This window comes from Echeneis naucrates, chromosome 19, assembly GCF_900963305.1.
Source record: "Echeneis naucrates chromosome 19, fEcheNa1.1, whole genome shotgun sequence".
Lineage (NCBI taxonomy): Eukaryota > Metazoa > Chordata > Actinopteri > Carangiformes > Echeneidae > Echeneis > Echeneis naucrates.
This window is the reverse complement of record NC_042529.1, coordinates 11577327-11600028: the sequence shown is the minus strand read 5'-3', so window position 1 is coordinate 11600028 and position 22702 is coordinate 11577327. Positions and strand designations below refer to the sequence as shown.

General features: G+C 41.1%; 6 protein-coding genes and 1 non-coding gene across 9 annotated transcripts; 2 read left to right on the top strand and 5 right to left on the bottom strand.

Annotated features, from left to right (window-relative positions):
- The first annotated feature begins 319 nt into the window (after positions 1-319).
- hbae4 (hemoglobin alpha embryonic-4) lies at positions 320-3707 on the top strand. Of its 2 annotated transcripts, XM_029527805.1 has the most exons (4): positions 320-627; positions 1138-1342; positions 1438-1587; positions 3545-3707. In XM_029527805.1, exons 1-3 carry the CDS (start codon positions 536-538, stop codon positions 1564-1566), a joined length of 426 nt encoding a protein of 141 aa, XP_029383665.1. In that variant the 5' UTR covers positions 320-535; the 3' UTR covers positions 1567-1587; positions 3545-3707. The 2 variants fall into 2 exon arrangements, with proteins under 2 accessions (XP_029383665.1, XP_029383664.1); XM_029527804.1 differs by lacking the exon at positions 3545-3707 and having other exon boundaries at positions 322-627; positions 1438-2705.
- A 740-nt stretch (positions 3708-4447) lies between these two features.
- On the bottom strand, positions 4448-5181 carry hbbe2 (hemoglobin beta embryonic-2). Its single transcript, XM_029527109.1, has 3 exons — positions 5056-5181; positions 4759-4981; positions 4448-4654 (listed from the first exon to the last, which is right to left on the bottom strand). The coding sequence occupies exons 1-3, from the start codon at positions 5145-5147 to the stop codon at positions 4526-4528; spliced, it is 444 nt and encodes a 147-aa protein (XP_029382969.1). The 5' UTR covers positions 5148-5181; the 3' UTR covers positions 4448-4525.
- A 1905-nt stretch (positions 5182-7086) lies between these two features.
- hbae5 (hemoglobin, alpha embryonic 5) lies at positions 7087-8452 on the top strand. Its single transcript, XM_029527198.1, has 3 exons — positions 7087-7197; positions 7661-7868; positions 8281-8452. The coding sequence occupies exons 1-3, from the start codon at positions 7103-7105 to the stop codon at positions 8407-8409; spliced, it is 432 nt and encodes a 143-aa protein (XP_029383058.1). The 5' UTR covers positions 7087-7102; the 3' UTR covers positions 8410-8452.
- On the bottom strand, positions 7323-7416 carry trnai-uau (transfer RNA isoleucine (anticodon UAU)). The gene is made up of 2 exons: positions 7379-7416; positions 7323-7358 (listed from the first exon to the last, which is right to left on the bottom strand). It is a non-coding gene; the product is annotated as a tRNA-Ile (tRNA).
- A 260-nt stretch (positions 8453-8712) lies between the features above and the next one.
- On the bottom strand, positions 8713-10471 carry aqp8a.2 (aquaporin 8a, tandem duplicate 2). The gene is made up of 5 exons (XM_029527838.1): positions 10212-10471; positions 9909-10035; positions 9579-9793; positions 8900-9034; positions 8713-8805 (listed from the first exon to the last, which is right to left on the bottom strand). The coding sequence occupies exons 1-5, from the start codon at positions 10469-10471 to the stop codon at positions 8760-8762; spliced, it is 783 nt and encodes a 260-aa protein (XP_029383698.1). The 3' UTR covers positions 8713-8759.
- A 1592-nt stretch (positions 10472-12063) lies between these two features.
- Positions 12064-15250, bottom strand: aqp8a.1 (aquaporin 8a, tandem duplicate 1). Its single transcript, XM_029527794.1, has 5 exons — positions 14988-15250; positions 14576-14702; positions 14159-14367; positions 13145-13279; positions 12064-12620 (listed from the first exon to the last, which is right to left on the bottom strand). Exons 1-5 carry the CDS (start codon positions 15248-15250, stop codon positions 12578-12580), a joined length of 777 nt encoding a protein of 258 aa, XP_029383654.1. The 3' UTR covers positions 12064-12577.
- A 637-nt stretch (positions 15251-15887) lies between these two features.
- lcmt1 (leucine carboxyl methyltransferase 1) lies at positions 15888-21377 on the bottom strand. Of its 2 annotated transcripts, none has more exons than XM_029527618.1 (11): positions 20979-21377; positions 20768-20859; positions 20267-20388; positions 20096-20172; positions 19578-19639; positions 19347-19449; positions 18755-18875; positions 18330-18431; positions 17365-17456; positions 16755-16852; positions 15888-16505 (listed from the first exon to the last, which is right to left on the bottom strand). In XM_029527618.1, the coding sequence occupies exons 1-11, from the start codon at positions 21062-21064 to the stop codon at positions 16483-16485; spliced, it is 978 nt and encodes a 325-aa protein (XP_029383478.1). In that variant the 5' UTR covers positions 21065-21377; the 3' UTR covers positions 15888-16482. The 2 variants fall into 2 exon arrangements, with proteins under 2 accessions (XP_029383478.1, XP_029383479.1); XM_029527619.1 differs by lacking the exon at positions 15888-16505 and adding an exon at positions 17104-17182 and having other exon boundaries at positions 16754-16852.
- Between the last annotated feature and the right edge of the window lie 1325 nt (positions 21378-22702).

Below are 22702 nucleotides of genomic sequence, written 5' to 3'. Positions count from 1 at the left end.
AAAAAAGGAAGAAATGCTTCTTCTTCTTTTTTTTAAGTGTTTAATGGCAATCTGTTACTATTTAGTGGCTCAAAGGAACAAACTGCTTCTAAACCTATTAAATGCTGTTGTTGCGTTTGTTTTTATGGTGTTTTTATGGTGTAAATTGAGTGTGAAACTCTCACCAGCTGCACTTTCAGGTCAGCCACATTAATGATATGGTAGATATATCCAGTGTGACGCATGTAAAGCAGCAGATAGCGCGGCAGTGCGTAGCCCCCACCCTGCCCTGCTGCTGTCCGATAAGACAGGGGGGACACAACGAGGCTGCTGCCTGAGACATTTACTATTACGCCTCCTTTTCTTCACACAGGCGGAATTGTTCATTTTCTTCATCATTGTTGCCAGCACTTAGATTCACCGCGGTCAATGTGGTGATAAAATGGTTGATTAGCACTTTTATCACCTGATGTGAACTCTGACTTCAACTTGTAATAGTCGTCTCACACTCTGGATATTCAGCTACAGCCATTGTTGTTCAGTGCAGTGGGCTGCAATGCTCTCAAAGAGGGAGAAAGAGGTGATTGCAGAAATATGGGAAAGGCTGACTCCTGTGGCTGAAGATATTGGCTCAGACGCACTTCTTAGGTAGGTTCATACTCTGCTGTACAGACATTTCTAAAATCCAAACATGTTGGATTTGGAATAAACGGTTTGACTCCTGAGGAGAGTTTGTTATCATTTAAAACTATTTAAGACAGCTCAAACTGCCTCTCATCAAAAGAAATACTGTCTGTAGAGAAATGCCCCCATTAATGACTCACCAATGTTTGTTAATGCATTAAAAAGGGACTAGCCCTTTATTTGTGGCATTGGACAATGGACTGTCCATTACCAACTGTCAACAAGACAGTCAACATTATTATTCATAAGGTCAAAAGACGTCAGTCACTGTTAAGTAATTTACCAAACTCTAATAAAGTAACTGCTTCTTACAGCGTTATTTACTTTTTTAAGTGGTACCAAGGAGTATCATCATCATCATCATGATGGATTATCACCATGATGATTAGGGATGGTGGCAGCGATGAAAATGCTTTTGATGTGCAAAAATCCACTTCGGCTCAAATTCACCTGACTGCTCCCCCTCCACTGTAGGATGTTCGCCTCTTACCCAGGCACCAAGACGTACTTTTCCCACCTAGACATCAGTTCCGGCTCCAGCCACCTGCTCCTTCACGGGAAAAAGATTGTTCTGGCCATAGCAGAGGGAGCAAAAGACATCAGCCAGCTTACCGTCACCCTGGCTCCTCTGCAGACCCTGCACGCCTACCAGCTCCGGATAGACCCGACGAACTTCAAGGTGCAGGTTCTGAGAAAAGGCGACAAAAATACGTCAAAAACCAAACAGGGAGAAATAGCTCTTTGTTGCTAACAGAACTTCCCCTCTTCCTGCAGCTTTTCTCACACTGTATGCTGGTCACCCTGGCCTGTCACATGGGCGATGACTTCACACCGGTTATACATGCAGCCATGGACAAATTCCTTTCAGCTTTTGCAGCTGTGCTCGCCGAGAAATACAGATGAGACTCAGCCACCTGCTTCTCGGTAGTAAATGAGACATTTATGATGCTATATGATGTGTAATATTTATCCATGTGTAGTTGTTGTTATTATATAATGTTTTGTACGAATAAAAGGTGTGCAATTAATATCCTACATTTTGCTGAGTCGATCAATTCCCTCATGAGATGAGACCATTGGCTGAGCTCAGATTGTTGTACAGTTTATAGCCATGTCTTAAGAAATGAACATCATGAACTTTGTGAGATATATTGCTGCTGAGGGTTCCCAGTCTGGTGATAAAATGTTCATTCCTTGCCTAACTTCATGCCAATTTGAAGATAAATGTTCTCTTGATATTTGGAAAAACGTCAATCATTGTTACAGACTTTCAAAGGCTTCACTGAAAGCTTCACTGAAATGCATTACTTCTCTGAAACCCAGTTCAACGTGCTCCGTTATTGCAATTGTGAGAAAAAAGGGGTCACACTTCAACACACCAAGACGGAGCCCATCATCTCATCCAACTCTGCTAGATGCAGAAAAATTGTCGAGAGGCAGAAAATATTCCATAATATTCACCAAGGTCAGGTCATGTTCTTAGTCATCCAGCTCCAAGAACGTAAATCCAGAACAAATGCACTTGGTTATGGATTCCCATCCACGATAGGATTGTTCACGCTAAATATCTCCACCAGTCTGTCAGAACTCAAGAACCCAACCAAGAGCCATTGCCCCAGATTTAGCTCCATAGAGAATCCAAGATGGTTCAGTAAAGAGCAGGAAAGGATCACTGCTGCGGCCTAAACATGCCCCAAAGCTCTTTAATAATCTTTTAGTTCTTTCAGTGTTTTCTTTAATCCATTAGTGGAAATCATTGATGAATAAATATGTTAACATAGATTATTGCAGCTTATTGGCACTAATCCTGGGTCCATCTTCTTTGTATGAGTGCTGAAGGACTGATGGAAAGTGGGGCCGTCTCACACAGTGGAGAAGGACCTCTCTCACATAACTCTGCTCTCCACCCTGTTTGCATCTACAGCCCTGAAGACTTTAACAGCACTCACCGACATCTCTTTATGCTGTAGTGTTTGTTTGTTTTTTAAATTCTAACTAGGTCTAACAAACTTCCTTTTGGTTTTATATCCTGTTGAAGTGTTAAATATGGGTAGTTTCATCAGTAAATAAACCTTGAGGGAAATCTTTGTCCCTGTCCATTACTCATTATTTCCATTATTATATATATATATATATATATATATATATATATAGAAAGGACTTATATAAGGGCTTACAATATGAACTTAAATCCATTTCAAATGTAGAGATGTGCCCCGGAACTAAAACTGTTTTCAGATTTAAAACTAGCTGTAAATAAAATTGAATAATAAGTAAAACCTTCAAACCTTAAAGGGAAGTGCCAAATGGGCCACAACTCTTCCATTAGACGAGGAAAGGGCGCCTCCTGCTGGAATTATCTAGAAGCTACACACTGACTCCTGATCATTGCTACATGGCACTGTCTTAGTGTATGTATACATTTGAAAAGCCAATCTCACTTTGGATCTGTGGCTGCTCACCCAGTCAGTTCTAGCAACACATCATTTATTTTTATTTAATATCTGTGTGAATTATTTTCTTTTCAAATCACTTTTACTGTTGCTTGGAGGGGAATTAGAATTAAATTGGATTTCAGCTCCTACTGAGTTTTTCTTTCACATACTTTTTTGTGGTGTCAGATTTCTCAAAGCCTTCATGATGCTACAAAGAAAGATAAAAGTTTTAAAATAAAATATTTTACCATTAAAACATCTCAGACAATGTGTCCTACTTCCTGGGTTTGATGCCTTAATGTCTGTGTTTGCTTTTGCGTTTTGACCATCAGTTCACACTTGGGAAGGGTTCTAATCTGTTTTCAGCTTGCAGTCATGTACTTGAAATGCACGAGTTCATGTATTGAAGAACAAAGCCTAAAGACGTAAATCTCTTTTGTCCTCAGCTCACCCTAAAAAAATCACACGATGATGTAAGACACGGGGATTCCTCCAGTCGAGATGAAGAGCCTTCATCTGCAGTCTACGCTGCAGGCCTTTGTTGAGCCTATAACAATAACAGTTTGCACCAATAAATGCTAATTATCGCTTTGAAATGAATTATCAGCACAATGTAAAAACAATTCAATGTAAATAAAGGAGAAAAAAACAGGCATCAGCAGCTTTAACTTGACAAATTCTTATTTGTTTATGTGATAAAAAGCCATTTTTGTTTGGTCAACTCTCTTAAATTCTGTTTTACCACTCTAAGGTTTCTTGTGTCAAACTCACTGAAATTCTTTTTCATTGTAACATCTCAATCCAGTTCAATATCTCATGATGAAAACAAATGCCTAAACAGGGAATACTTGATGGGTGTGCTATGACTGTCTTCCCATAAAACCTGAGAAGTTCAACACAAAAATTGTGAACCAAAGTCTATCATACTGTATTACAACGCCGATCAAAAACACGGGCACTGAGCTCAGCATATGTGAACCATCAATGAAAATGTCTACAGCTCCCACAGGCAAAGTCCCCAATGCCCCCCAATACTGGCACACTGAACCGCCCTTATAGTCAGTGCTGTCTCAAATGTAAATTGTGGCATCTGCCAGTGTGTGTGTGTGTTGGATGTTTGGCTGGGCCCCTTCAGAGTAGAGAATTATTACTGGAGATCTGGGCAAGTTGCAGAAATTGAACAGCAACTATATATTGTGTTAAATATTGGTGATGTATAGTTAAATCTTTTGATTTCACTTTTAATGTGTATTTTTTTTAAGTGCCTGATGACTGTGCGTAATTACGCACACATCAGAGGAGGAGTGGGGTTCAAACAAACAAACAAACTCAGCTGTGCTTCGGTCGGCTTTTATTTCTTCATGAAGGAGACACACAACACGTGTGAACAGACGTTAGAGCTCTCCTTCGGGCGCACTGTAAACCCTTTAGTGGTACTGCCTGCCCAGAGCGGACACCACCACGGCCAGGAACTTCTGGAAGGCGGCCTGCGTCTCGGGGGTGAAGGCGTTTCCCATCTTGGCGGCGATGACGATGGTCAAGCAGTCAGCCAGCAGCTGTATAGAGAGGGGGGTCATTTAATATATATAAAATCTGTAGATTGCATCATATTTTTTGGAGGGGCGACCTGGGGGTCAAGTTCAGGACGGGGAAACGTTACCCTGAAGTTGTCGGGGTCGACGTGCAGCTTCTCGGAGTGCAGCACACTCAGCTCGGCGTAGGTGGCCTTGATGTTGTCCATGTTCTTCACAGCCCGGTCCAGGCCGTGCAGCACTGTCACTCCGTGGGAGGCGATGTTGGGGTTGGTCTTGATGGCCTCAGCGTTGTAGAGGTTTCCAAAGGAGCCGAAGTACCTCTGGGTCCAGGGGTAAACGATCAGACACCTGCGGGGGGGGCACGGGTGAGTTGCGGGGAAGTGGCATCAGAGGAGAACTTGTGGATGTGAAGATCTGCGTACCTGCACAGAGCCTTGGGGCCGACGTCCTCATAGTTCAGGCCGGAGAAGATGCTGGTGATGATGTTGCGTTCCTGCTCAGTCCACTCGACCATGGCGGCTATTGAGTTTCTTTGTTCAGGCTTCAACCAAAAAATGAGACGCTGAATGGCGCTGCGGTCCGAGATGGGTCTATTTAACCGCGCCGTCGCGCCCCCCGCCCTGCGGGAGCGGACGGCCGCAATAGGCTGGAGATCAGGCCTTTCAGATAAAGCGCAGACTTCTCCAGAAGTTTCTGGATGTTTTGATATTGGCTTGATCGTGATAGAGATTTAGACAGATACCGAAGGATTTGCGTGAAAATGTCAGAGTCGAAGTGCGCGTAATACAAATCTCATAAAAACTTTTTTTTTTCTTTTGCAGGGATGCGCGATGGGTTCCTGTTTTCCAGAAGGAAAGGCCATCTCAGGTTGAATATTTTATTGAGGGTTGTTGTCTTGTTTGAAATGAGTCGCCTTCATAAGAAAACGTCAAATCAGGACAACTGCACATTAAACTCTTTAACACTCTAGCTTTCATATATTTAAGAGGTCCAGCTGGAATCTTCCTGCTCTAACCTGCAGGACAGGCCCAGAACCTGAAACCAGTGAAGTCTGATCCTTCTACTGTACTTCATTATTACACTGAAAAGCCAGTCAAATTCAGAAAATCGAACATGGTAATAACTGAGTGAAAACAGCCTGAGAAAGCTCAAATAACAAAGCCAAAAATTCTGATATACTTAATATAATCATTGATATGCATTATTATTATTTTTATTGACCAATACGTATAACTGAGTTGGTGTAATTAATAATCAATATTTTTTTTATATAATAATAAAGCCAATTTGAGTGAGTCTTCATTTTTGCATGTGCGTAAATTGTGTCCAACTTGTGTGTTTGCCAGGCTGCTGTGTTATCGCTGACAGCACACTGGTGTTATCTGGAGCAGCGCCCCCTCCACCCAGGAGCCCGCTGCCCAAATCCACACATGTTTTGATTAAGAAAATACTTGAGCTCGTTGATAAAGGTTATGGCCAATATTACCTCCCTATGATAGGAAAAAAAAACTTTAATGAACGAAGCCAAAAAAAGGGGGAGGAATTAAAAAAAGAATCAATCACTGATAAATCTGATCTGATTTATAATTCTGCAGAGTGATTCGGTGGTATTTATTTTATTTGGGATTAATGTGCTTCATGGCATGTAGCTTGCTGTGGGAAACGTAAAAATAAATATTTACACCGTTTGCAGATTATGCTTCTTCATTCACTTGATTTCATGAAGCCTAACCTGAAATTACAGGGGGTTGTTTTTTTGTTTGTTTGTTTGCTTGCTTGAATGTATGTAATGCAACAGAACTAAAGAAATAACTGCTAATGCACTTAAAACTAGTTTTGCTCCTGTGCTGAACCAGCTGGTACTTTCAGATATTTTAGGTTTCATGTAAATGTCAAATGTGATTTCTTTTATTGTGTTATTTTGTTTCGTTTTTGGGGAGGAGAGGCATGTCTGCAGATGGAGATGGAAAACCCTTCTGTGAAAGTGTGAGCTTTTCTTCTAGTCCTTTATGTCTCTGAATGTCTGCCCTTGACCTCAGATGTCCTCCTGGGCCCCCTCCTCTAACGTCTGACATCAGATGTCCTCCTCCTCTAACTTCTGACCTCAGATGTCCTCCTCCTCTAACTTCTGACCTCAGATGTCCTCCTCCTCTAACTTCTGACCTCAGATGTCCCCCTCATCTAACGTCTGACATCAGATGTCCCCCTCATCTAACGTCTAAGTTGCAGCCGTTCGGTGAAAATCGTATTTCTGCCAGCTCACGCCCACGACGCGGCCACCTATCTGTCAGCTGTCATCTGGCAAGGATGTTTCTATCAGGCGTGAAAGAAAGGTCCCATCTGCGTCAGGGGACGCGGCTTGGCATCCGTTCCGGTGGGTGTGACTGAGGGGCCGACTGAATTTAAGCGCGAGTCCAAAGTAAGCGGCGATCACCGACACAGGTGGAGAAAGAGACCAGCAAAGCCGACATGAGTCTGACCGAGAAAGACAAGGCCGCAGTCAAGGGGCTGTGGGCCAAAATCTCCAAGTCTGCAGACGCGATTGGAACGGACGCCCTGGGCAGGTGACTGTATGCTACCGGAAGCGGTTTCATTCACCCTGCAGTTCAGATGTGGATCACCACAGAGCAGGAACATGAGCTGTTTTCTAAGTTAGCGTTAAAGGTAGGATGTCTAAAGGAAAGGCAGCTGCTCCAGGTGAGGCTCGAACTCACAACCTCGGCATCACTCTGCAGGTTACTGTCTTATAAGTACCGCGCGCTGACCGATTGCGCCACTGGAGCCCGAGAGGCGGTGTAGCCCATCAAAGAAACGAACCAAGGCTTAGATGAGGCAGGATCAGCTAGGGAGCAAATGAGTTTGGCTGAGGCTGCATGAGTTCTGTCAGCCACAGTCATGCACACGTAGGATATTGTACCATATGTATGGTTTGCACAGACTGAGAAAACCAGCATAAGAAAACAACTTGAGTAAGGACCTGGTTTACTTTCTAACGCATCCAACTTGACTGTCTCCCCCTCTCCGCAGGATGCTCACCGTATATCCGCAAACCAAGACCTACTTCTCCCACTGGTCCGACCTGAGCCCCGGCTCTGCCCCCGTCAAAGGCCACGGAAAGAGGGTGATGTCTGGAATTGCCCTCGCTGTCTCCAAAATCGACGACCTGAACAACGGCCTGCTGGAGCTCAGCGAGAAGCACGCCTTCCAGCTGAGGGTGGACCCGGCCAACTTCAAGGTGAGCCAGGCATCGGTCAAACCGAGCAGGACACCAGACGTGAGGCATACGCAGTCAAGTCATCTCGCATTTTCTGACACAGTTTGCAAAAGGGCCTTCTCACTTAGGCCGCGTGACGTTTGCGCACTTTTACGCACGGCCGGAGCTCGATTTACGCACGAATTACTCGTGCTTAGCGCATCACATAACAAGTAAGTCAATGTCAGTTGCGGTTATAGAGGATTGATTTCTCTCAAACAAAAGTTAGACAACTTGTAACGGAGAGGCACGTTTTGGTTTCCGAGATATATTTTCCACTTTAGAGTTTTTACTTGGATCAGAGTTTTAGAATGAAATCTGCTTTCTAAGTCAATTGGCGGTGGAAGAATTGCAAACTTTACGTTGGTCACGAAATTGTCTCCTTTGTCCCCAGATCCTGTCCCACTGCATTCTGGTGGTCCTCGCCGTCATGTTCCCTAAGGACTTCACCCCAGAGGCCCATGTCGCCTTGGACAAATTCCTGGCCTGCGTGGCCTTGGCCCTCTCTGAGAGATACCGCTGAGCAGCGTTTACCGCGGGCTGCCGCACACGACCTTGTAACCAATGGGGAAATATATGAAACAATAAAGTGCATACCGCCCAAAACTCACAGAACTGTGTCATTTGTGTGTCACGATGCGTTTTGTCACTTCAAATCTGAATAATGATTTTGTTTTCTGTTTGTGGGTAGGTGACCAATGACCCACTTTGTTTAATTCTTTATTTCATATTGGAAAAAGAAATACATACAGTGATCACTCAACATGACCTGACACAAAAAAGGAAAAATACAACTCCACCACGTCACGTGATGTCAAACTAGTATCGGTTAAAAAAAAATTCACAGGTTTATTGCCCCCCTGTGAGGAGCTGTTATGAGTTCAAAACAACTCGTAATTTATTATCACCAAGAACGAGCCTGAAATAAATGAGAAGGGGAGGGAGTGTCAAGCCTTTATGGTTTTATTTCTATATTAACTCATCCAGTTCTAACACATAGTGGTTTCTCTCACCTGAGCAAAGCAGCAGCCACCAGGCCTCCTCCTATGGGCCCCACCCAGTAGACCCAGTGGTAGGTCCAGTAGTTGGCCATCACAGCCGGGCCAAAGGCCCTGGCAGGGTTCAGGCACGTTCCAGATATGTCACCTCTGCAAAAGCAGCAGGAAACAGATGACATGTTAATGATTCCAGTAAGTGGAGACGCTGACACAGATCTTCATATGCTTTTGACATTTTTTTTTCCTGGTGGGAAATATTATTTGAAAAGGTTTAAAAATGTAAAAGGTTTTTTTAAGTTTAATTTCTAATAATTAATTAATCAATCACATTTAGGATTAACAATAATGTTAAAAACTGTGAAAAAGATTTTGTGACAATAAGCTTTATTTTATTAAAATTATTTTTTTAAACATTAATTTATGTTTAAAAAAAAAAACCTATATCAGTGCCAATAAAAAAGATGAACGGTAAACAAGATGAAGACATCTTAATTTTACTTATTTATTTTTGCAAATGGCCAAAAACGAATATTACACACAATTCATCGCATTATATTTGATGAAATGATAATAATATTAAAACTTATATATTTATTTAAATGTAGTTTTGAATGTCAGTGATCATGGCTCTTGGCTCAAATGGACTTGGCCATTTTTAAATTAGACTGGGTGTAAATGTTTGGCTTTATCTCACCCTGCCAGAATGCAGACGATGACGGTGCAGCCCACCAGGAAAGGTGCCAGTGGGGTTTTGGTCTTCTTGTTGACAGCCACCAGCAGCACCACCATGGTGATCAGGCAGGTCATGGCCACCTCCCCAAAAATAGCCCCAAGCAGCTGGTCGTCTGAGTGGAGGATATCGAACGCTGCTCCTGTGGCATTGTGATAACGCTCTGGAGGGGTCATTATCTACAAGAAATGAAACATCGCGGACAAATTGTTACACGTTAGTGTACAACGAAGCTCAAGCATCCTTTCATAATATCGTGCACAATAACTTTTCAGTGGTTCATTTTCAAATGACCTTGGACATTCCAGCTCCAAGGACTCCCCCAATGAGCTGGCTGACAAGGTATGGTCCCACCATCATCAGCTCCATGCCTCCACACAGGTAGATGCTAATAGTGAAGGGAGGGTTGAAATGGGACCCACTGGAGAGAGGGAAAGGAGCGAGTTGAGGGCAACTTGGATAAAAGATTTTTGGAACAAAGAAACTGGTGCCACCTAACCCACACAACATATCAATCGCCACAATGGATGAGGTGAACAAAGACAAACAAGCAGCACAGAAAACCCAAAAGCAGTGCTCTGAGAGGAAGGCCTGTACCTGATGTTGTCCATGACGCCCACCATCACCGCCACAGCCAGCCCGTGCACCAGTGCTGGCTGCAACCGTCCAGCTGCTGGCACGTTCTCAATGACAGACACACAGCCAATGAAAACAAAGAACATGGTCCCCACAATCTCAGCCATGCAGGGCTGGATCAGTGTCTCATATTTGTTGGAAGGTTTGGCCGCGGGTATTTTCTTGTCTTTCTCCACAAGAGTATAAGCTGTTTCTTCCATTTCCATTTTCTGGACTCCCATTTCTGCTCTGCTATTGGTGGATCTTGTTGGATTCTACCTCTGCTTGCAGATACTCCTGCAAGTAGAGTAGAGATGTGGCTGTTGTGCTTATTTATAATCATCACGTTGCACTTGAATTGCGTCACCAGTCATAAAAAAATAAAAAAATAAAAAAAATCAAAGGAGAATGTCCTCAAAAGAGTCTTTACATTGACTTTTTGATTATGATAAGGCTCGTGAGCAATTAAAAGTCGACCAAAGTCAATGTTGTCCTGTTCATTTCATCATCATCATTTCATTTGGATGTCAAGGCAACTAAAATAATTATGTAACCATTGTAACCTATGTAGATACGAGAAACCTCGACTGTAGACAAATTTTAGAGGGTAGTGTCCTCAAGTAATTCCAACTTCACCTGTGAGTATTTTATGATGCTGCACAAATGAACATTTAATTATAATCAGACTGAGCATTTTTTTTTTTTAAGATTTGAAAAATAACTAAATGCATTCATTAGTTTTATATGAAGTACGATTTTTTTTGCCATGTTTTATTTTTTGCTGCTCCATACTTGCATATTCGGAGAGAAATATATGAGTTAGCAGCATTTATTTAAAAGATATAGTTTCTACTTACTTAGTAAATTTGAACATATTACATATATTGCAATATATTGCAATATATTATATTAATAAATATATTGTTTTTGAATGAACCAGCTGTGTCACTAACAACTTTGACTTCTTTTGGGTACATGAAAAAAAAAAACAACAACAGTGTATTTGGTTTGCATTGACGACAAATCATGCAAATATGTTTTTCTCCTCTGAGTTTCACACACAATAAAAGGGCTGAGATGATTGTGTGTGTGGGTGGGGGGGGGGGTTCTCATGTAGGTCAGGTTAATAGGCAATAGGTGCGAAGGGTTGTTTATTACTGTGATAGATAATCTTGTTACTTATCAGCTGCCCCTCATCCGCGAACAGTGTTGACAGTAATTCATTAACTCATCTTCTACCGCTTATCTGTTTCCGGGTCACAGGGAGTGCTGGAGCCAATCGCAGCACACATTGGGCGAGGGGAGGGACAGGTCACTCTCAGACCTACGGGCAATTTAGAGTCACCAGTTAAACTAAACATGCGTGTTTTTGGACAGTGGTGAGAAACCCACGCAAGAGAACATGCAAACTCCACATAGACAGGCCCCGGCCTGGGAACCAAACACACAACCTTGTGGTGGGGCGACAGTGTTAGCCACTATGTCACCGTGCTGCCCGATTGTAATCCAGTTCAGCTCAATATTATCTCAAATTTCCACTTTACTGTTTATAGTCCAACGTGACCAGCTGCACCATAATAAAGTGCTGCTCACACACAGTACCTCAGTCAGACTTGAGGTAATGCAGCAATCCTCTGATTGTGAGAATTTTTACTTTAATGCTGCAGTGGTATATGGATGCACTGACACTTTTATTGGCATAAAGTGTAAGTATGACTGGTGACAGATTGGAGGCAACAAGAAAATTTTGAATCAAATCCCTTGAAAATGAAGGCCAATTTCTCCTAATTCATTCTTTATTGAGCTCCAGACATTTTATACAACATTGTTTCAGAAAATGATTCAAGGTAATAATTTATTTCCCCTTTAAAGTGAAGTAGCAGAGATAAATCTCTTTATTAGGGTTTTGTGAGTGTATTGATTAAGTACCCAATCAACTCCATCTCATAATGTAGTGTCCTGTCCTTGCACTGTCTTTTATAAACCTATTAAAGCACAGTTTTCCATTCAGGACTTTAACCTAAACAATAAATATAAAAAGACTGTAGATAACACAGTTGTGATTGTTTGGATAAAACGGTATGCATGAAATCTGTGATGAACTTTTTACAGTCAGCATAAAACAAGTAGAATCCAAATGTGGAGGAAGCATCAAAGCACCTATCAGATCATCAAACACTGCTAAATATTCAAATACAAAGATGTCATCCAGCCAGAGCCAACATTTATAGCTTATCCAAGTAGAAATCAATTTTCACACCTTCAGTTGATGAATTGAAAATTTCAGTCTAAAGGCTGTCATCAAGTCAGTTGTGGTTTACATGTTTTCCACTTGCTCTCTTGTGCTTTTATTTCAGTACAACTCTGGTCTTCTGGTCACCAAACAACAACCTGCAAAAAAAGAGTGATACTTTAATGACTGGCCCTACACGACAGCACTGAACATTATTCAGTTGCATGTGAACACACAAACTCTGTCCAGAGAAATAAGCAAACAGCCCCTGATTTTAGCCTCAGTTACTGCACTTCATATTATATATATATAAAACCCCTTGTATTTTCTAAGCACAATGATGGCTGAAGCTCTTGTTAACCAGCAATCATCACCAGCTCACAGCAAGAAAACATGAAAATGCACAAATGACGCCTTTAAAGGTACCGCGGTGAGTTTGGTTTGCATCCAATGGCATTCACTTCCAAATATGTCACATTTATTTCCACAGAAAATATTTATATGGCTTATAAAGCAAGTTAAAAATATTTACATATCTGCTATTGTAGGTAAAAACTTCCATGGGATACCTCCAGGTTTCACCAGAAGTTCTCTGTTAACCAACTTAAACATTCATTGTACTCAAAGAAAGCCGATGAAATTGAAAAAAGAACAGTGCTGGTATTTAGCCTGCTATACATACCTGATGAAGGTGACAGTGAGGAGTGCACCAAAGGTGGGTCCGACCCAGTAGATCCAGTGATGGGTCCACTGGTTGGCGACCACAGCAGGACCGAAGGCTCGGGCGGGGTTCATGCAGGCTCCAGACACCGTCCCTCTGAAACCACCAGCGGCACATGTCAACACAGAAACACCAACAGCAACAGCATGATTTTCATTTTGGAAAAGGAGAAGTGAGGGATGATTTTACATGGAGCTTCACCAAAAGTAAGGATTGAAAATCAAGATACGTCAAATTCTGCTGCTTCAGTTCTGTTTTAAATCAGTTTTAAGTTCAAAATGTGTCCCTGTAATATAAATGCTGTTGCCATGAAATTACATTTGGTTGGGTTAGATCACGTTAATGTGATTATTTTGAATACTGCAAGAACATAAAATAATCTTTTGTCAATAATGGTTTGTTTTACAGTAAGAAAATACTTAAAGTACATCAGTGGCGTTAACGTTCTGATACTTGAAACTGAAAAGTGATAAAAACACACTTTTTTTCATTAGTTTGATATGAAGATAGTCTGGAAAATATACATATTTACCTCATACTTTTTTCTTCACATTTTATCTTATAGCCAGTAGCAATGATTAAAATAGGCATTCTAAATACATTTAAATATTTTTTGTGACCTACTATACCTGTTAAATATCGCTTATGCATTCATGCATCAATAACATATCCAGTAATTAAGTGATGACAAAATAACCCTCAAAAAGGGCCTACTTGGGATCAAGTGGAAACACAAGGAAGCTTTTGCTGTTGTGTGAAAGTTGCAATATAAGTTGTCGATGGCAGTGAGTCATCAAGTTAATAAAAAAAAAGGGGGTTAATGGATCTTGGCATTCTTCTGATAGTTGATAATATATACTCACATGGAGTATATATTATCAGGACTGGAGGACCGATAAGGTCTGAATGGAAAGTGGTGACGTTGGGGAGGATTCGCTGGACTTTTGTACCAGCTGTTACTACTGAAGTGCTTACCCAGCAAATATGTTGGCAGTCACAGCGAGGCCGATGCAGAAAGGAGCCCACGGTGAACGTGTACGGCTGTTCACGGCCCCCATGCACACCACCATGGTGAGGAAGAGAGTCATCATCACCTCCGCCTGAGTGGCTTTAGTCAGATCAGTGGTGTTGGGATGGATGGCTCCTCCGAGGGCTGTGTCATAACTGCCGGTGGAGCAAATCGCCTGAGGGCAGAACAGAGTGAGTAAAGATGCATTTCCCAGCACATGATGAACATGTGGTTGGAATATGGTTAAGCTATTTCAACAGTTTTAGTTTTTTGTTTTTATAGAGCAAAACCAGGTTTAAATAAAATGATTTTGATTCATCATATTTGACCTCAGAATTTCAGTAGGCAATCTAACTACTTTTTGACATTTTTTTTTTTTTTACCTTGGCCAAAGAAGCACCTATTAAGCCTCCACACATCTGAGCCAGGATATAAGGCACCAGCCGAAGCAGCTCCATCCCTCCACACAGGCAGACACTCAGAGACACAGCCGGGTTAAAGTGCCCCCCACTAAGAAAGAAAACACAATGTTGTTCCATTTCATTAAACTGATGATGCTGATGATACGGCATAGTATCATCATAGTATAGATTCCCTGTATTTGTATTAACTTTGTTTCATCAAATGGTCAAAAAATAAGACTGATAGCTAAATTCATTATAATGCCCTGCTCATTAAATTAGGAGGAAATTCAGAGAAAGCAAATGAAAACCAAGTCAATCTTGCTAATATAAAAACTAGAAATGAGCTACCAAAAACATGGAACATGAAAAATTCAGAACACATCAAATTTACCTGATTTGCCCAAACACCATGATGAGCACTGCCAGTGCCAGTCCGTGTGCCACAGCAGGCTGGAGGACGCCACTTGCTGCCACATTTTCGATGACGGACGCACACCCCACAAAAACAAACAGGCTGGTTCCAAACAGCTCGACCAGACAGGGCTGCACATGCTGCTCATACACCCATCTCATCCTGTCAGCTCTGCTGCACTCTCTCTGCTCCTCCATCTCAGCTACCGTAAAGATCTCTGTCTTGGTTTCTGTCCCTGACATACTGATGGAGTGAATGGAAACACTAGCTTTGCTTCACTAGTCAAACTCAGCCAGAACTAGGTTGGTCTGGGCTTGTGTCGGGGCTATACACTTATGTATATATACCATTCGTGGGATGATACATAAAGGACGTACGCACATCCCGCTCCCCAACGCCTCACCTTCCTGCAATTGTTTATACTCCCAAGACAGTTGGTGCTCATTCAGGAGAAGCTCATAAAATTATTAGTACTGTCAGAAAAAAAGCACAGATAACGAGGATGACTGATGTGTAGTCAGTCAGCATAACAATGAATACGCTTGTTTTCTTTGGCTGATACCTAAGACTTGCTTTTCCTATCATTTTAAAATATCCAGTATATAATACTTTATAACTGTAAATCATGAAAAAAACTGCAAAAAAAGATTCAAGTGTCTAATAAAACAAGAAAAAGAAATAATTCACAAATCATCTTGACCTTGATGGCACTGATTAAAGCTGGGTTCAGTTCTGAGAGTAAATACATAAAAAGCTCATCAAATTAATCAGATTGTTGTTCAGCATCTAAAATTGTGTTTTTCTTTTCGTCATTTTGTTCCTCTACAAATAACCCAACTGATTATAACATATGAACGTGAAAACTTGGTCTTACACGAAAGGAAATTTTTATTTAATTACATTTGACAAGCAATTCATCAAATATAATCTGTTACAAACTCATCTGTCACAGCCTAGTTGCTGTTTGAAAACTGGTGGCAAAAATAGAAATAATCTGGTAGTTGCATGAAATTAATTAGCTGCAGTCTGACACTTATTCCATGCAGTTACAGGATGTCTATGAGCGTAAGAGTCTGGAAGTACAATTGATCAATAAATATACTTAAAATGGCACATAAAATCCAGACAGGGACAAATTAATGGATATTTAAACAATATTTCACAGCCAAAGATTTGCCCGCAAGCAAAATTACAGAACAACAAACTATACTCTTAGTAATTAAGTGCCAGAGTAGACAAACCTCTGCACAGCTATCAACCTGTTCACCTCTCATCTTGAACACCAAGCTGGTGGAAGGCGACACTTGTGAAATGGCAATCTGCTGATGCTGGGAGTTTTCAAACCGGAACAACTCCCTGATGACCGAGAACAGGTTTCCTCTTTCCCGGTGCCTCAATTACAACATCTTGCCTTGCTGTTGATTTTGGCAAACACACTTGTAAAGCACGTCCAAGCAATGGAGCAGTTTCACAGTCAAAATGCCAACTGTGATAGACCTGAGGAAACAGAATGACCCATTTCTTGTAAATGACCACACCAAACACTGAAACTGGGCGGATGGATGGAAATATAAGAAATTTAATGTGAGTTGCACGAAGTAAACAAAGTGACAGTCAGTGTGGCGCCACATGGGTCAGAAATGATGTCTGAAATGACTGGACATAGATTTGACATACCGTTGCAGCTTCTGTGTATGGAATTTACCTGCATGCTTCAAGTGTAACGGAAACATAATGTCGTCTTACCCAGGTTGAGCTTGTCCTTAGTGGCCCAGCAGATGCTGTAATGCTGGAGCAGTTGTTGCAACAGCTCCTTCTCATCCAGGAACTCCAGTCGCTCAATTCTGCCGAGCATAAAAGAAAAGTTGTATTTAATCGTCTATTTAATATTCTACCTAATAGGATAAATATGGAGAAGCTGAAAAAAGACACATCATCAGTCATGGACTCACATAAATGAGTCCATAAATTTTCTTCTTACTAACTGGAAAATCCAATTCTTCCTGTCACAATTTTTCACAACAGATGTCCGATCTAAAGTAGGTGTAGGTTAGTTTGTAATGTGTCAGTATTTAATGAGTATTCAGACACTGGCCTGATAACCCAGGTGATGGATTGCACAACTGTTTCCACAGTTTGAATAAGTCTCCTTTTCGTTGGGGCACCAGCCTGGACTATATATGACAGTAGAACACAAAGTGTGGAACTGTGGTGAGAAGAAACGCGCACACTGTATCGGATTAAAGATGAAAATTCACACGAATAGTGAATCTGACAGAGCGGCACTTGTTGCATAAGTGGGTTTGCGGAGCTGAGGAGCTCTGAGTGATACAGTGTGATGTTTGGTGTGGGGTACCTTGCTACATCTTCCTGAGGGAGCATACTGTAGATGGTCATCATGTCCAGAGCATCAGCATTCTCCCAGCTGGTCTTCAGGAACCGCTCCTTCTGCAATCACCACATAGCAACTATATGATGGAGAAGAGGTTCTGGGCTGTGAGCAACAGGTGTATCAGCGAGACATCCTAAGGCCCCTTTTCTACTCCTCACGGACATTTTGTTTTGTTTGTAAAAGAAATATTAAACCACGGTGAGACAAAGAATTTGAGTCATTTGACTAGATTAGAGTTGCGGGTTAGAAGCACTTTGACTTTAGTAGCAAGAACCTCAAACATGTATCTCCAGTAACTCCTGCTAAGTCATAGTGTCTCACACTCACACCTCTGTTGTTTGTCAGTGGGGCTTGGATTGGCTCCAGCCCCCCTGACAGACAACTGCTATAGATAATAGATGGATGATGTCTGTTAGTTAAGGGATTCACACACTTTTCTACACCACACAGCAAATGTTTGAAGGTCGTATTCAATATGGAAAAGGACAACACAAAGATGTGTGTGCAATTAAAATAGAGTGTGTTTGTTTCGATCATCTGTTTGTATTTTGGATGAAGATTAAAATTAGAATGCTTTTATTGTCATCATACACAATGTAAAATGAAATTTAGAGACAACTCTGTAGTGGAAAATACAATTATAAAATAAAGATAAAGTAAAAAATAAAGTGTATGAATATATATGTACAAAAGGAGCCACTAAGAATATATGTACAGAGAATTTCACAAATTACAACAGTGTAAATAAATATATTGCACTATGGAATGTGGATGACACTTAAACAGCATATTGAAATTTGCTGTGCGTTCAGTACTCTTATTGCACTTGATGGAAGGTGTTAATGAGTCTGGATGTGCAGGCCGGGCTTATACATAAATGCAGGTAACTCTAAAGGATTCGCCTACTTGTACTAAGTACTGGAAATTACCTGAGAGTCCAAAGACTGGCAGGCCTCGACTCCTGCCAGCGTACACTGGCGGCGCTGCAGGTTCTCAATCATCACATGCCCAAATCGATCGCTCATGTTCACCTGGATACAAAGTCAGGATTGAGGCGGAAGTCTATCGGATGGGGTGTTAGGCTGCATTACTCAACACACATGGACTTCTGTCTATTCAGATTCTTTTCCTGCTACAAATTTCAAGAGTCACATTTCCCATTAAATCCACTCAAGCAACTTTTAGCCACTTATTGCACATATGACAATAAGTACTTCTATCTTAAAACGCCTCCTGTTCAACAGTAAAACAGCTGCACACACTGAATCTTACTTTGCAACAACCAGATTCTTCCTGAAAATGTGTCACAGATGACAGAAGAAATACCTGTGTTCTTTTGCTGAGTTTTGCTTACCTGTTCATAGTTGATGAACATGGCAGTGTGGAAGGTCTCCGCTGCCCAGTGAACTAGGTTGGAGGACTGGGAGGGTGTCATGTAGACCAGCACACACTCTGACAGGAGCAGTGTTGGTAACCTGGAGCCGAGAGTGTCCCATGTAAACATTAACTCAAAGCACTCAGTGAAACCATAAAGTAACCAACGCTCTGGTATCTTATTCTCCACATCAGGTTTAACATACAGAGACCGTAGGCGCTGTGGGTTTCATGTTTGATGCTCGCAACGTAAATTTTGGGTAGGGTATCATTTCAAAACAGGCTTAAGATGGCAAACATTACATCTGAATTACAGCCATGCTGTCACTCCGTAGAGTGGCGTTATCTGGAGTTACCTACAGAGAGAAAGCACGGAGATAAGCTTCAATTCTTGGATTTCCGAGAAAAGAAATTTTACAAGAAAAAAAGAAAAGTGGCAGAGAACCATACAAATTTTCACAAATAACTCTGACTTTACACTTACACTTTCCTCACACTCCCATCCATTTGGTCAGCAGTGACTCATATGGATCATATGATTTAGATAAAGCCGAATAGTGTCTATCACCTACTCTGGATTAAGCTGAAACTTCTTCAGTTTTTCATCCAAACTCGAGATGTCTCTGAGGTCTGCTCCAACAATACAGTAACGGTCTGAGTCGAGGCTGTGGGCATCTAAGCAAACACATAGAGAAGTTTAGAGCGATTTTCTAACAGAAAATGAAAGATATCAGAGTCAAACCACATAGATAAGTAATAATAACAATGTGGTTTGTAAAGTATGACAATAAGTTTTGTTGTACCTAGTAGTAAGGAATCAGTTGAGTGGGTTTCAATGATGGGTTTGGACAATGGTGGTTTTGTCCTAGTCAAAGAGCAGAACATAATTCATAGTTAATATCATCATAAACTAATCTAAGGGTATACTAGAATCAGGTCTGTGTAATGTTCAGTGTATGCTTTAACAATTGCAAAAATTCCTGGAATTCTTTTGTACAACAGCTGTAAATGCTGGTTGCTGTAACAAAATGTTTGTCTCCCTCTACAGATCTTTGAGCTACATTACAATGCCAAAGTCAGAGAGGGGCGACAGACTGGTGCAACTTCATGTCATGCTGCACAACAATACATAAATATGAATCTTATTCTGTTATGCAGATAAAATTAGGTTGTTTTTTCTTGCCAATCAAAATTTTTAGGATTATAAATGCATAAACACTGTCACACATTTGTAACAGCCATTTTCCTCTAGGTGGCCTGACCTGGGCCTGCTGTGGTTCATCCACAGTTTGGACATCTATAAAAGGCTGTTCTGTCTTACTTTATATTGTGTATTTTCCTGGCCACAATGGTGGGAAAGTCCACTTCAAAGAACTTCCTCGGCATGAGGTTTTGATCCTATAAGAAAGAGAGAAAGAAGAGAATAGACCCACAGTAGTTCACAATAGTATCAAACTCCACCTCAGAGCAACAGAGCCGCAAGACTGCAAACCTTTAACCTCCAAAATGTGGTGTCCAGCCCGGCTCCCAGGTTGATTACTTGACAGTCACATTCTGCTTTTCTTATAAATGCATCGAGCAGATGGTTCATCCCTTGAACGCGGGCATAGTAACCTGTTACATCAGATAAGGAAGGGAAACACACACCTTGAACTTTAAAACAGCGAGTAACGCACAATATCATAAATACTGATGACGTAAGATTTTAAAACAAACACTGGATCATTAGGAGATTTTACAGCTGACAACTCCTCACTAACTACATTGCTCAGTGAGCTGTGGGAGCAACTTACACTGTTCTATTATAAACACGGTACACATTTGTTTAAAAATGCAGTATGATGGTTGATGATTCATGATTCTACATGTCAGGGGCATCTCTAGTTTGTTAGTGATGTAGTGAGTCAGTGATTACCAGTCTGGCTGAATAGAAGGCATAGTGTGATGATAATTTTATTGAATGAGGTAGAAATTAGAGAAAAAAAAAACTTGCCTCTGTTGATTTCAGGTGCCTTCCTCTCTCCAACAGATCTCACAAAGTACTGGATGTATGGGTCCTTCCAGTAGCCTTTACTGGTGGCAAACCTAAATCACAGATGATGGTCAGATCCGTCCAAACATGTCACCCACCGTTTCAATATCAAATGATGAAGACGTGACTCAATGCTGAAGCGTTGCAGTCGCCTAATAGCTGCAATGGTTACCTTTTGCATGTGGAGGCGTCGTCGCATGTCGTCCTTACTGCTTCGTCTGCAGTGTCCGTGTCAGTGAAGGGCTGCCGGGCTGCCATTGATGATCCTCGTCCTAACGTTAGCTTCTCAACGTCAAAACCTTAAACGCCGCATAATCTCATCCACCTGTTTTAGTCGCGCTTTAGCTGCTACAAGCTAACGCGCTAACTTAATTTGGGCTGATAGTCTTATTTTTCCAAAAAAAAAAAAAAACGGAGAGAAACAATCAAACCGTGAGCATAGTCGAGAGGCCCTGGCTCTTGTGCAAGGTTTACATACCACAAACAATGATAATGCAAGGAAAAGGCAGCAATATTTTCGCGAGCTAGCATTAAGTTTTTCGCAGCTAAAAATATATTTACATTTTTGGACCGGAAGCGAAATGTAACACTTCCGGTTGGAATGTTTCAGTTTAAAAGCACCACCGTGACAAGGACTTCAAAAAGAAAAATGAAGATTCCACATATGTCTGAAGCAACTTTGTTTACACGATAGCACAAAAGGGCTGAATTTAAACTTGCTACATTTACTTTTGATCCAAACTAGACAACCAAAAAAAAAAAAAAAAAACCTGCATAAAATACAATACAAAAACAACTTTAAATGGGAGAGAAACATGAAAAAGAAAGGACATCAATTAAGATCCACATGAAATACAAAATACAAAGAGGATTGAATGAGTCTTTGAAACTGATATAGGCAATCACACCACCACGAAGCCAACCTCACCAGGGATGCTTCATGTCGCTCAAATAATCAAGAATCCCTTTGTGGGATCTGCAGAGTGAGTGAATCCCTCCAGAGTCTTTATAAAGAGAGAAGTTTGTCCTACTTGTGGAAGAAATTTCAGCATGATATTCAGTTGATCAGTTTGAGAGTGTCACATGGGAGAAACTATACAGCTGCAGAGCCTGAGGCAGAACATTTTTGCCAAATTTAAGTTCTACACAGACAAGAAGCCCAACAAATCCCATATATGCTTCATCAAATTTATTGACATTGCCCTTCAAGTCTATGACAAGATGTGCAGCTGCAGAGACTGTGCTGAGGAACTCTGTGACCTGCATTTGTGATTCACATGAGAGCTCACAAAGGAAGAAAATGTGCAGCTGCATATTTTGTTTCAGTGATTTCAAATATGTTAAAAAATTTGCCAATTGCCACACGTTACTGTAAAGGTCATACTAATGTATTATGAGTTATCTGAGTAATTGGAAAGTTAGGAATAAGCTAAAAGGTACACTGATGTATAGTTTGATCCACCAGAGACATAATGCATTTGATTCCTGATAGAGTAGTCTGAGTCATCTTACTGGTGTCAGTTACTTAGGTTTCATGGCATTAAGTGCTTGTGTAAAGCCTTGCTGTCAGCAGAAAGGATGTGGGCTCAGTTCCCAGACCTGATGTTGTACTAATGCTTCTTTCCAGTAAAATGTATTTTTCCTATAGTAATGCCATTTTATTCATCTCATTTTAACAACAAAGTATCACTTAGGATGTTTTATTTTTGTTACCTGTTATTTCATATCACAAATGTTTCAAAAAGAGAAGAAGAACATAACCATCTAAAAGAAACCCGATGGCTATGTTTGGAATGGAAATCTGTCTTTTTCATTTCTCATAAAGCTAAAAACTAACAAAAAACTATTGAACGTTGCCCAGAGAAGGATACATTTCAGATAAATCCTTTGCTTATC